Source organism: Brettanomyces bruxellensis, chromosome 9 (genome assembly GCF_011074885.1).
Source record: "Brettanomyces bruxellensis chromosome 9, complete sequence".
NCBI classification, from domain to species: domain Eukaryota; kingdom Fungi; phylum Ascomycota; class Pichiomycetes; order Pichiales; family Pichiaceae; genus Brettanomyces; species Brettanomyces bruxellensis.
Window position 1 is genome coordinate 2,005,268 of NC_054690.1, and position 14,089 is coordinate 2,019,356.

At 45.8% G+C, this 14,089-nt stretch overlaps 4 protein-coding genes across 4 annotated transcripts; 1 reads left to right on the forward strand and 3 right to left on the reverse strand.

The window, feature by feature from the left end:
* Window positions 1-3,264: 3,264 nt before the first annotated feature.
* BRETT_002709 (uncharacterized protein) lies at window positions 3,265-4,359 on the reverse strand (the record flags this gene model as incomplete). Its single annotated transcript, XM_041281230.1, has 1 exon — window positions 3,265-4,359. One exon carries the CDS (start codon window positions 4,357-4,359, stop codon window positions 3,265-3,267), a length of 1,095 nt encoding a protein of 364 aa, XP_041139021.1.
* A 1,749-nt stretch (window positions 4,360-6,108) lies between these two features.
* On the reverse strand, window positions 6,109-9,888 carry BRETT_002710 (uncharacterized protein; the record flags this gene model as incomplete). Its single annotated transcript, XM_041281231.1, has 1 exon — window positions 6,109-9,888. The coding sequence occupies one exon, from the start codon at window positions 9,886-9,888 to the stop codon at window positions 6,109-6,111; it is 3,780 nt and encodes a 1,259-aa protein (XP_041139022.1).
* A 1,378-nt stretch (window positions 9,889-11,266) lies between these two features.
* On the forward strand, window positions 11,267-12,487 carry BRETT_002711 (uncharacterized protein; the record flags this gene model as incomplete). The annotated part of the gene is made up of 1 exon (XM_041281232.1): window positions 11,267-12,487. The coding sequence occupies one exon, from the start codon at window positions 11,267-11,269 to the stop codon at window positions 12,485-12,487; it is 1,221 nt and encodes a 406-aa protein (XP_041139023.1).
* Window positions 12,488-12,735: 248 nt separating this feature from the next.
* BRETT_002712 (uncharacterized protein) lies at window positions 12,736-13,773 on the reverse strand (the record flags this gene model as incomplete). Its single annotated transcript, XM_041281233.1, has 1 exon — window positions 12,736-13,773. One exon carries the CDS (start codon window positions 13,771-13,773, stop codon window positions 12,736-12,738), a length of 1,038 nt encoding a protein of 345 aa, XP_041139024.1.
* Window positions 13,774-14,089: the final 316 nt, after the last annotated feature.

The window sequence follows — 14,089 nt, forward strand, 5'->3', positions numbered from 1 at the left end:
AGACATGGAGCAGAGATGATGGCGGATAGTACGGAGATGCAGAAAAGCTGGAATTTGCCTGAGGGCTTTTGCACGGTTTTCAAACGAAATGAGTGTAGATAGTGGAATATGCTGTGTATGATTAGCGAATACGTAGCATCTGCACACGATCTAAGAGGTATCTGTCCCTAAATCACGAACAGTAAGACAAAGCAAGATAGATAAAACAAGATGACGAGAGGCAAACTCAATACCTTGGTTTAGAAAGGGAGGAAAATGCACAGGCACACCATGTGGGAATTGTTGAGTATTTATAAGAAAAGATAGAAGCAAGATGAAACAAAAGAATAGGAAAAGAGACAAAAGAAAATAAAAAAAGAATCATGAGCCGATAAACAACGTACGAGTAAAACGAATGGAATCAAAAGCAAGAAATAGCGGAGATGGATGGGCCAATTATTGGACAAGCAAATGAATAAGGAAAGAGGCAATGGCAACTTAAAGAAAAAGCAGATTAGCAATGACCCAGCCAGCACGAAGTACTAGATTGTGCAGATGAAAACAGGAACAATTTAAAAATAAAATCGGTCCAGCTATTATAGCATTTATCCGTGTAGTCCGTCAGCTCGTTGTCATTTTAGGTTAAGGAGAGGGAAGAAACTGTTAGTTAGGCTGGAGGTAAAGCCAGACAGAAAAAAGAAAACCAAGCAACAATAGTCTTAAGGTATTTGTTTTATTCTCTATTCACTGTTCATGGCTCCCGTTTCTTTGTCCCTTATAATAAGCGCCCACCAAGTGCATTGTTATGATGGATGCTTCAACTCCCGAACAATGCTGATTCTTTGGAAAAAAAAAAAATATTGCTTAGAATGCGAAATTCCAATATCTGCACAGGTTTCTGCGGGAAGAAACCTGGATAACATGAGTGTTCATTTTGGAGGGTATTTTGGACAGTACGTGTCTACAAAATGATGGTTGTTGTTACCAAGTCGTACTCACTGCAAATTCATTGCTTTTTTTCTCCTCATACATCTTTTTTATCTGTCCTGATGGTGTTGTTCACGTCGCCAGCTAACTTTTGTTAGGCTGATGATATGATATCTGTAATTTTTTTTTTTTTTTTTTTTTTTTTTAGCGCCAGGTTTCCCCTCCAAGATACTGTTACTGATGGACCAATATAATGAATGGTAAATCTATGTGATGATTTTGCTCTGCCTATCCCATTCTGGTTTAGGCCGTGCTCTTCGGCTTAAGTATTGCAAATTCGGAAACTTCACACTGTGGAAACGCCCCTTATTAGTGGTCTGATGCCCCTATTATTGCCGGATAAAGCGGTTGGTTCGTAAGATCTGGGACGGCATAAAAAAAAAACTAAATACTCATCCCAGAAACACAAACAAATGATTCAAGTCTCACACTCAGCGTTTACGTTGCATTCCCACATCAACTACATACATTCTGGCCTCGCCTTCACCCTACACGGCCTTGCTGGTTCCACACGTTACAACCTAAATATAAATAAATGTAAATACTTATCCGAAAAGCCGAATTTTTGGCCGCCTGGTTTATTCCCCGTTGGTTGTTCCTCATGGGGTGAAAAAAGCGTAAGAAAGGTCCATAATGGCGGCACAATGTGAAGAAATGGCTGTACTGAAGACACATGGGTATCATATCAATTGGAAAATATCCAATACCCACGCTCAGCCGCTTAACCCAGTGCATGATCGATAAAAAAAAATAATATTGGAAATGAAAGTGGATGTGGAAAGAAAACGAAACGAAATGAAGGGAAAGAAAATGTGCGAGAATAATCACATCGTTTTTTTTTGTTTTTTTTCCATGGGATGTCCGTTTGATTTGATACCTGCCTATATATCAAGTTAGGACTATTATGGTCTTAAATGTGTACTCCTAAGTTTCCCTTTCCCCTTTAATTCGGTGATGCCTTTTGTAGTATCCTACACCTGACTCTTCTTGTAAAGCCTTACTTTCAGTCCCATGTTCTTGCCTCTTTCCTTGTATATATGTTGCTTCCTCTTCTACCATTTGTTTTGTTATTGTATCATTCTCCATATGCCCAACTCCTATGTGCGTGGTATCAATCACATTTTTTTTCATTCATGAATTTTTTTTCGCTCCGATTGTTGAATTCCAAGCTATTCTTTACAAGGCTACATTATTACCTTTAAGGCGCTTAACTTCATCCCCTCGGCTTTCTGTACATAATTCCTACTTCCGGCTTTTTCTATGTATTTTCTCCCCACTTTATTTGTAATTTCGGAAGAGATCACATGCTATATATTATGCATACATGGTTACGTTTGGTGGCTTTTGCGAAGCATGACAACATCCTGCTACTGCTTGAGCCCACTGGATGGATGCTGGGTAATTAGGTTTTGGATATACTCATTTATTACATTATAATATCGTCATCCACGACTTGCATTTTTTATTTTTGATTTATTTTATTTGATTTTATTTGATTTTTATTTTTTGATTTTTATTTTTATTTTCTTTTATTTTTTTACTTATTCATTTTTCCGATCTATTTTTTTAGAAATGTCCTGCCTAACATAACACCTCTATTATAATCGCATCACTTTAGCCCCCCTTCAACAGCATATCAGCAAGTTGGCCACCTCTTATTTTACAAATATGCCGGGCAATGTAAGTTTGCCCCTTTTTGCTTGCTATTAACACGCTGGCTTTACTGTTATCTACGTTTCCCAAAGAAATTTATTAATGGCATTATCTCATACTCCAACTTTTCTTTTTCTCCTTTCTTCTGAATTTTTCACTTTCTATTGTACTTTTGCATTCTTTTGAAACTCCCTGTTTTCTTGCCATTATCCTAGTGTAACCACATCTTTTCTACCATACTACTCTCTCGTGTTCGTTTATTTCATTACTGTTTCTAAATTTACTGTATCTTCGACGCAAACCAATATTTCGAGGCTGCAGCAGAGGGTCTCGAGACTCTATCGGAAGCTGGATAAAGGGCTTTATCTAGTTGGAATAGAAACGAGATGTGGTTTCTGTTACAGCTGCAAGTAATTCCCAAAATAGCCCCCCATGTATCTCTAGTTATTAGTACGTGATCTCTCCTATTACCCCAGTAAAGCCACCCTCATACTCGCATCTCGATTCCATCCTGACAACCCAGTCTGCAGGTTTGCAAGTTCGTCCATATTGGAACGAAAAAAGCCTGCTTAATTAATATCAAGTATGTTTCTCTTTGCCTATTCGTCTCTCAAGCCATTCCTGCCCCAGTGCGTCTATGAGCACTCACAACAACCTCAACTCTCTCAACCGATCGCAGCTCTGCGTGGGGTACTCCTGGGCCTTCTTTAGCTTTTCTTGATCCACAAAAAAAAGACCATAGCTATCCTCGATCATCCTCTCTTTGGTCCTCTGCTCTCTCTGGCACCTGTTTTTCATATCCTTGACGTAGTAATCCTCGGCCTTACGGCCCAACTTCTGCAAAATCTGCTCTGCGTCTCTTTTCTGCGCCAGACTGTCCACCGATTGCCTTGTAAGGTAGTACTTGATGCCTAGATTGGGACTAGTACGCTCCACCGAGTATGCCGGCGACGTCTCAAACGAAAAGGACGGCGTCCGGTCGAACAAGCCGCCCGAGCCGTCCCCAAACGAGTCCATAAGTGCGTTGAAAAGCATCGGTATGAGAATCACCAAAAGCGGGAGATACTGGTACAATACGCTGAGCCAGTGGTTACCGTGACCCGAATTCTCTGCATGCTGTGTCCTGCCACCGGCCTGACCGGCGTTCCTCCTTGCTCTTCTTGCGTTTGCTGTTCTGTGCCTCATACCAGGCCCCCCATTTTGGTAGAAAAAGCTCGATCCATTGCCAAAATTGGCACGCCTGAACCCTGCGCCGTCAAACCCAAAGGTGAACCCGTTGTTTCCCCCGAAAAGCACGTTGAACAAGTCATCATCAAACATTCCGCCACCTCCCATGTTGCCAAACGGAGATGAGTTCGTGTAGAAAAACTGAGACCCGTCATTTGCAAACGGCGAGAATCCACTTGCCATGCCGGATGGCCCTCTTCCCGCTGCACTACCTGCTGCTCCTCCCGACGGCATGCCGCGAGAGTCCGGGTCCGATCCTGTTTGATCGTAGTAGTTTCTCTTTTTCTCATCACTAAGCACTTCAAACGCTTTTGCGATTTTCTTGAACGCCTCACCTGCCTGTGGATGCTTGTTCTTATCCGGATGAAGTTTCATCGCCAACCGCCGGTACGCCTTTTTTATTTCCACCGCGTTCGACTTCTTGTCCACTCGCAGAATCGTGTAATAGTCTGTGCTTTCTATCTTTAGGAGTCTCTCGACCTCCTTTTCCTGGTCTTTCGTGTAGTCTGGCATGTTCTTGCTTGCTGTTTGTATCTTTCTGTGTGTTGGGGTGTACTGCCCGATAAATTAATCTAGGTCAACCAATCTCTGATGTATTATCTTTGATTTAGCCAGTCGATTTTCCTTACAGCTTATTTCTATCCTGGACTCGTGACTGACGTGCTTTGCCTCTTTCTCGTGTTTTCTTGCACTACTGATGCCCTTGAAGCCTTTTCTGCCTATACCCACGTCTAACTCTAGATGATCTTGTCTGTTATTGGCAATAAATAGTAAATAACGAGACGATGGCTGAACAATTAGCTAGTGAATGGCGATGAAAGGATGTTGTTTACCAGAACTTGCACCCAATCCGATTGCAACTATGCTGATTAGTTCTTGGAAGTTATGAGAACAACGACAACAAGTGAAATAGTGAATGAAAAATATGGTATGGATGAAATATAACAGAAATAAGTAAATGGGCGTCCGTCTTGAAAGGATAGGGAAATATTTTAGCGGGACTAAATTTTCTCTCTGGATATCGCAGCTCCCTTATTTTCGGATTAATTCGCCGGCCAGTTGGAAATTTCAGTGCAAACTTAACACCTGGTCATTCTGAGCGCGAGCTTTTGCAGATGTTGAAAAAGTAAATTGTGGGGAGAAGCATTAGAGAGACTATGGCACTAAGACTAGAATGTTCCATTAAAGTGCATGTTGGTATTATGTTTGCTTAGACAAGGGGTATTGAGGCATGGCATGAGTAATAGTTTATGTCAATCATTGCCATACTGTGCCTAGTGTAATTAAAAAGGAATAAAATAAAATATACTAGCATTATGCTTAACTATGTCTAGTTCAGACTATGTCCAATCAGCCTAATACTAGTATTTAAGCACATTACCATTGGCTTGTTTAATTAGTGGCTTTATAACAATACTAGTTTTCTCGCAATCACGTCCAGTATAATGGGTTATATGTAATGCTAAATCCTCCTAACTATTTTATCGTACCATATTCGCAGTATTTATACACCACATTCGTTATTTCTCTTAGAATCCTTGAATTCATCCTGCTACAAACCGGGGCTATAAGAAATCATGGTTTCCCTTATGCTGAAGTATCTGTGTCTATTGTCTTTATGCCTGGCCCATTTAAGATCCCTTGTTTGATATTCACATTCATTTAAAAGGTCTTTCTAGCACTGAAGTATCCAGACATCTTATGTTCTAGCATCCTCATGTCTAGCACATATATTAACTATTTCGTCTAATACATTCAAGCATCCATTGGAGTATTCACTATCTTCATGCTTAAGTATGCACATTCATTATCTCAATTATGCGTAGTTCGCTTTGGTATCCTAATGCTTCACATTCACTACATTTTAGCCTCTAAGCATTTTCAAATTTTCACATCCTCATGCCTAATATTTGCATTACTACTTTATCTTTATGCTGAAGTATTCACTACATTTGATCCAGTACCCACATTACTACGTTCTAGTATTCACTGCGTTTATCTTCATGTCTAAGTATTCACATTTGATTTCAGTAATTACGTACCACTTTTTAGTACTCACAGTACTACGTTCTAGTACTTACATTACTTAGTACTCATATTACTACATTTTAGCACACACATTACTATATTCTAGTACATTGCATTTATCTTCATGCCTATATTCGCACATTTATTTCAGTACTCACCTCTAGTACACTACATTTCTATATCACACATTTGATTCAGTACTCACCTCTAGTACATTCGATTCAGCACACACCCCTAATCATCATCCTCCTTGAAAAGCCACATGGCCATCTCCTTCTTGTTCTTGGCCTTACCCTTGGACGAGCCCGTGAATGACGAGGCATCGATGTTGGCCTCGCTGCCGCTCCGCGTGGAGAGCCCTGTGTCGGAGCCTGAGGGGTTTTCCGGGCGGGAGTCGGCCTCACCGTCCATTTTTCCGCCCATGACGACCTTCTGGACCTGCTCCTTCTGCTTGGCACGGTCACGCATCCGCTCCTCGATGGTGCCCTTGACCAGAAGACGGTAAACGGTGACCTGGCGGGTCTGGCCCAACCGATGGGCACGGTCCATGGCCTGGGAGTCAATGGTTGGATTCCAGTCGGAATCGTAGAAGATGACAGTGTCGGCAGCGGTCAAGTTGATGCCCAAGCCACCGGCCCGGGTGGAGAGAAGGAAGATGAAGAGATCTGGGTTGGTCTGCCAGTCATCGACCAAGTCTCTGCGGTCGCTTAAGCGAGAAGAGCCGTCCAACCGGATGTACTTGTACTGGCGGTAGGTCAAGTACTCCTCCATGAGATCCATCATCCGGGTCATCTGGAAGTAGACGAGGCACTTGTGGCCGTTTTTCTTCAACACGGGGAGCATCTGGTCGAGTTTCTTCAACTTTCCCGAGTCCATCACGAATCTTTCCATGGAGGGGAGCCTGATGGTGGAGTGGGACGCGTGCCGGGACAGCAAGCGGGGGAGCATCTCAGCCTTGGGCCAGTTTTCCACCGGCACGTCCGCCCGGTAGAGTTGCCACTGCGTGTCCAGGCTCAATGGGCTCAATGCCTGCCTGATGCCGAGGTCCTGCAGCCGGTCCGCCTGCCATTGCACGAACCGCCGGCTCGAGCACTCCAGGGCCACCGGGGGGGCCCGGCACGCGTCGAATGCACACGGCTGCATGTCTGCCACATACATCTGCTTGGCGCAGAGGTCCTGCACGGACAGAATGGGGGGCTTTGCGGGTTCCTGGGCCACGTAGCTGCGGCGGGAAATCGCCTCTTGTAGCAGGTTTCGGTGCACAGAGGCGGCAATCTCGCCCACAGACAGCCCGGACAACACCAGGGCCTGCATGCCGGGGCTGTCACGGATGTTCTCCGGGGCCCAGATGCTGAACTGGGCCGGGATGCTGGTCTTGGCGTCAAAAACGCGGCTTTCCGGCCCCGGGCCAAGCAACTCGTCGAAAACGAGCCGCGGAATGTGCATGGATATCTCATTCCGCGTCGTATAGTCGAGCTCGAGGTAGTTTGTGGACCCGTCGGCACCACCAGAGCCCGATTCGGCATTCGTCTCCCGGATCAGAGACCCGCTCTCGGCAAAACGGCCACAAACAAACGCCGACTTGGAGTCGGCCCGCTCGAAGAGGTCCGGGTGGTTGCAGACCTTCCGAAACTGCATGACCACGTTCATGAGCGAGTCGCCGGACTCCTCATCGTCGTAGTTGAAGCCGGTAGATGCAGAGGGCCCGGAAAGACCGCCGGAAGATGCACCGGAGGGCGAAGGTGAGGCCGTACGTCTCCTGGAGTGGGCTCTGCGGCGATTCCGGTCGGAGTGAATGCTCCGGTTGCTCTCGATCAAGTCGATGAGGTTGATCTGGGACCGAAGCATGCGGTAGAGCTTCTTCTGGCGGGAGGTCAACTCGCAGAAGACGTCGACCTCGATCTTGTCGCCCAACTCGCTCTGGACGTTCTTCTTGACTCGGCGGAGCATGAAGGGCTTCAAGATGGCGTGCAAACGGTGCAACTGCAGCTGGTTGAGCTGCGTGTGGTCGCCGGCGTGCGACTCGATGTCCTTGGAGAACCACTCGCTGAACTCGTCGTGCGAGTCGAACAGCGAGGGCATGATGAAGTGCAACAAGGCCCAGAGCTCCTGCATGTTGTTCTGGATGGGCGTTCCCGTCAAGAGGAGCCGGTTGCGGCACTGGAACGAGAGCAGCGACTTCCACCGCGACGACTGCGACGACTTGATGGCCTGGGCCTCGTCCAAGATCATGTACTGCCACTTCATCTTCTGGAAGTACTGCGAGTCCGCCACCGCGAGCTGGTACGACGTCACCACCACGTGGAACGCCGACTCCCGGTGATACACAATGCTCTTGCGGTCCCAGAACTTCCGCAAGATCCGCCGGTCCTTCGCCGTGCCCCAGTACGGGAGCACCTTGAACTCCGGCACGAACTTCGTGATCTCCTGCTGCCAGTTGTGCAACGTTGATGCCGGCGTCACCACCAAGAACGGTCCCCACACGTTGTACGTCTCCGCCAAGTACGCCAACACCGAGATGCTCTGCACGGTTTTGCCGAGTCCCATCTCGTCTGCGAGGATCCCGTTAATACCCTGCTCGTACAACGACGCCAACCAGTTAAGGCCCTTCTTCTGGTACTCCTTCAACGTGCAGTCGAGCATCTTGGGCTGGGGGATGCTGATGCCGCCGAGGGACGAAGTAGGGTCCTGGAAGTTCATCTCTGCACCGTTGAACTGCTGGGCACGGCGCTTTGCGGCCTGCACTGCCGACTGTGCGTTTGCAGCAGCAGCCTGCTGTAGTTGCTGGTCGTTCTGGAGGTCGAAGTCTGGGGGGATAGAGTGGGAGGGATGTGCATTACTCATATCCATGGTCTCATCCTTATTCTCATCCTTATTCTCATCCTTATTCTCATCCTTACCCTCATTCTCCTTCTCATTCCCCTCCCGCTCATACTCCTCCGTCTTGAGCTTCTTCCCAATAAAGTGCGAGTACAACTCCGTCTGGTTGATCAAGAAATTCAACTTTCTCGCCTGCCGCTTCGCCTCCCGCTGCTCCTCCTCCTTCTTCGCATTGGCTATCGCCTCCTGCTCCGCTTTCACCCGCTGCATCTTCTCCTCACGCTCGTTTTTCTTCCAGAAATTCAACATCTCACGCATCGACCGCCGGGCCTTCGTTGTCTGGTCCTTCACGGACTTCGTTGTCTTCGCTTTCCACCGCTTGGACTCCCTTGCTGCGAGCTGTGCAGTTTTCCGCATGTTCAGCAGCTTTGCCTGGGCCGACTGCTGGAACTGCCGGTACGCCTTTGGGCCATCCTTGCGTGACATGTCCTTCCAAAGGCCCACGTACGTGTTGTCGTACTGCCGGGTCAACGCCCGCTGCTCCTTGGTGGTCATGTGGCCGGCGCCCGGTAGCTCCCCGGTGGACATCAGCACGTCGCCCGGTAGAGCCTCGCCCGGTAGCTGCCGGGTGCCACGCCGCCGCCGCTTACTCCTTCCACCGGGACCCGCGGGACCCACCCCGTCGTTCCCGGTCATCGGCCGCTTCAGTCGCAACACAAACCCACCAGGCCCCCGCCCGGTACACCGCCCCAGGGCCCGCTGAAGCTCCGCCAGCTGCCCCTCCCGCTGCCGCTGCAGCTCCACCAGCCTCCGGAGCCGCGCGTTCTTCACCCGCCGGTACGCCTCCTCCTCCTGCCGCACGTTCCGGCTCCTCCGCGATATCTTCTCGAAAATCTTCGGGTCTAGCTGCCCGAGTCGCGCCCGCAGCTCGTTCACCGTCTCCGGCCGGATGTACAACCCTCCTGTTGTCGCGAGCAGCTCGAATTCCGCTTTCATCAACTTTAATCGGTTCGCCTCACCTTCTTTAAGCCGGTCCATCGCAACTGCTGCCTTCATCTTGTTCCGAAAGTTCGCCACGAAGTCTCCGACTGTCCCAATCGACGCTTCTACGCTTTGCTCTCCTTGCCTGTTGCCTGTCAAGATCGACGAGATCTGCATTGCCTTAGGCTTCATGTTATCTTCTTGAGCTGTCATGGTAACTGGTTTCCTGTATTTTCTTTGGTCTTTAGTCTTTAGTCTTTAGTTCTTTGGTCTTTAGTTCTTTGACCTTTAATCTTCTTGATCTTTAGTCTTTATTTCTTTAGTCTTCTTCTTTTGACCTTTAGTCTTCTTGATCTTTAACCTTCTTTAGATCTTTACTTCTTTAGATCTTTACTTCTTTTGACTTTAGTCTTCTTGAAATCTTTCTTTTTTAGCTCTTCAATATTTTGGTCTTTACCTCTTTGGTCTTTACTTCTTTTGACCTTCTTCTTTTGATCTCTAACCTTCTTTAGATCTTCACTTCTTTTGAACTTTTATCTTTTATCTTTAGTCCTCTTGATCTTATTTCTTGCTCTTTTGATCTCCTTGTTGATATTTCTTGTTTCTTCCTCCTTGCCTCCTTTAATTCTTAATTCCTCGTTTATATTATTATTCTCTCTATCGTGCTTAACTTGCCCGTTAAACGCGTCAATTCTCTAACCCTAGCCTCAACAGAAAGAATTCATGCCCTCCTTGCAAACTTTTTTAAACTTAAACAACCTGTTGTTTGCGCCGGCCAAAACATATCTGCTTGATTCGCCAAAAAAATTTTGCCTGGCTTTTTCTCACTCTGGTCCGGTTCCTTTGTTTTTACAGCCTCGCTGCTACCCACACGTCTAACCAATTATTGCTTTATTTCCTTCTACATCCTTAGCCACTACTACTCCTGTATTTTTTTTATTTTCATGTTTTTTGGGGGTTCCCAATTTTTTTTTTAGCTTTTTCGCGCTTTTCTCTTCCCTCTCATTCTCCAACTTTCGCGGTTCGTACTCTTCAAATTATATGTATAACAATGAATGACTGCAATGAGTACAATGTTCAAAAATACTCATAATACGACCAAGTCGTCTTTCCTAAACGCAGTAGATTCGTTTTAGGGTCGCCTAAATCAAGGGGATGGTATTTTCCAATTATTCTGAAAGACGCCGATTGCAATTGTCATCTATTAACTAATAGCTAACTACTTCTTCTATTTGGCATAGCATTCATTTATATTCACATTTGTGCTTTCTTTACACTATCATAATTTGTAATTATCCCTACTTTCATTTATCCTTTATCATTTATCCCACTATCCTTTATCTCGCTTTCCTTATCCCTCTTTCCTTATCCCACTTTCCTTATCCCACTTTCCTTATCCCACTTTCCTTAATCCTACTTTACTTTACCCCTCCCATTCCCTGTCACGTGACCCGATCTCCAACTTTTAAACTTTTTCCGCTCACTCTATTTGATAAGCAAGCACTCTGTTTTCTTTCCACCTACTTACCCGTCTCCTCGTTTCTCATAAATATCCCCCAATTACATTAGCAATTACATCAGTCCAACCAAAATGGCCTCGGCTAAACGGATCCGCCAGGATATGGTCAACTCAGCGGTTACTTTTTTGCTCGACGGCACTATTTCAAATTCGCCTCTTGCTAAAAAGATTGAATTTCTTCAATCCAAAGGATTGACAGATGACGAAGTTCAGGAGGCAATTCGCCAAGCACAGACATCAGCATCCGGCACAAAGCCTAGTCAGCAGTCTTTGTCGAAGATAGCAGGATCTTCTGTCCCAAATACTCCTCCAAAGGATTACCAAATAAGCAATAATCACGATGAAAGCAATATTGGTAAAGATGGCAGGCCAATGTATCCAATGTACTATGCAAACGCACCTCAACTTTCCTCTGAGCGTGACTGGAAGGATTACTTGATCCTGGGGGCTGCCACAGCTGGTCTGATGTATGGTGCCTACAAGGTAGTCCGGAACTATGTGGTTCCTAAAGTTTTCCCCGCGTCTAAAAACGAACTTGAGAAGGATAAAGAGTCTGTCGATCACGAATTTAAGCGTGTGCAGTCTCTTTTGGACAAGTTTGATGAGGACCAGAAGGAGTTCTACAAGAAGCAGGAGGCGAAAAGTGCGAAGATCGACGAAACCATGGTGGAAATAGATAAGATTATCAGCAAGACAAACGAGAAGAACTTGCAGAACGAGGAAACACTCAAATTCTTGAAGTTGCAGGTCGACAACATCAAGATGGCACTCATGAAGTCACTGGAAAGCCAGAAGCAGACGATTGGCACCGAGTTGGGCTCTCTTGAAAAGGAAGTTGATGATTTGAAGCTTGAATTGAGGGCTCTTTCAACTGGGAAGCAGCCTTCGGGAGCCGATTTTTTTACCAAATCCAGTGATTCTCAAATTGCGCTTTCCTCCTCATCAAGAGCATATTCTCCAGGGTCTTCTTTGCCCGAATCCGGCCATGTTGAGGGCCCAGACAAGAAATCCAGGTCTAATTCCGCCTCTCCAGACGCATATTCCAATCTAAAGATTCCTTCACCGGCTTCTGTTCCATCTGTGAATGATATACTAGGAAAATCCAGCGGCAACAAGCCGGAAATGGCCAACATACACGATGTGATACAGAATCAGGACGAAAATAAGAAGGTTGAGCTCCCAGCATGGCAAAAGGCTGCCCTAAATGAAGAAACCTCGTCGTTAAACGATCAGAAAGGCGAGCCTGAGGACTCGGAGGAAATACCGTCGTGGCAAATGAATCCAGCATCGTGAATATCCCCGAAATGTCGTAATAGTGCTACGGGTAGGCGCTTAAGAAACAAAGAGGAAGTAAAGATATATATGTATACATATTATGTATTATTCACACATGTAAGACAACAAGAAAATGGAACGAATGCACATTAGTTGATATTAACATTAGAAAGAAGAAAAAAACGTAAAGTGAAGAGAAAGCAAAGCATTGAGAATTGTAGTAATGGAAAGCCGAAAGCCCGTTTAAGGTGTACGGATGCATCTGTCTAGTATTTGCCAGCTGCCCATGTCAGACCCGAATTGGCAAATAGGTTGTTTATGGAACCCCCTGGAACGGTGCCTGCGTTGTTGTAGTTCGATATTTGTTCTATGTTGGTGTTTGTGGAGCTCGAGTTCCAGATGTTTCCCGATGCTGCCGGTGTAGAGATGTTCGAGTTCAATGCGCTTGTGCTGTCCAATGAGGACATTGATCTCTGCAAAAATTGTCCCTGCAGAGTTTCCTGTGGCTTGTTCTCAGAAATAGACATGTTGTTGCCGCTTCTGGTGTAAAAAGAACCCGGAGAAGACGATGTTCTGACCAATGAGGGTGTAGCAAAGCTAGGGGCCGGGTTCGAGAAAAAGGCTGTGCTGCTGCCACCACCTTGTCGCGATAAATTTTCGTACGCGCCGAGACTTTGCGATGCCGGATCCTGGGCCATGCTCACAGATGTGGCTGAGGTTGTGGCTGATGAAATTTGGGGAGTGCCTGCAGGACTTGATGCAACTGATGAATTCGGGCTGGCTGCACGAATTATTGACCGTAACTGTCTCTGGAATGGAGTTATTGGTTCTTCGACTGAAAATTTTTGCTGTAATGACTGAGAATTCACCGATAACATATGTTGAGGCTGTTGCTGCTGGCAGCCAAAAGATACAGACGTGTACATCTGTGCACCATAACCTGGGCTCTGGTACTGCGTTTGCTGGTATTTTGAGCCATAGTATCCACCATAGTTCTGTTTGTACTGGTTCATCTGCAACATGGGCTTTGTTATGGTGTCGTTGCGTCTATGATTTTGATCACCCTTGTATTTATTGCGCTGGTATCTGTTATTTCCACTGTTGAAGTTTCCGTTACCGGCATTATTGCCGTTATTCCTATTATACACGTTTCCTCCCCGCACATATTTCTCCGGGTGCAGTTCACGGTCCTTTTTAATTCTTTCCTGAACCAAGGCCGCCTTCTCCAACTCTAAAAGCTGGTAGTTGAATGGAATTCTCTCTATGCTATTATCGACAAAGTTTCCATGAGCACATTCTGCCATTTTTGATTCTAATATATAAGAAATGAACGAATAAAATATGACCAACCAGTGATCAAATTCTTGACACACTATTCCACCTCTAAGTTTTCGAATATCTTTCTTCCTGCTATTGATTTTGATGTAAACCCAAATATTCTGGATACTATGTACAAATTAAACGAGCGGAAATTTGTGCCAATAATACATCAACACGGATCAAACTTAACCAATCTACTGCTTTACTTCGGTTCAGACAGACAACTATGTTCTTTGTTTCTCCGGGCCAGACAGTTTTGCTGATTTTCACTTTTCCTAGTGGTAGCTGTATTACAAATTG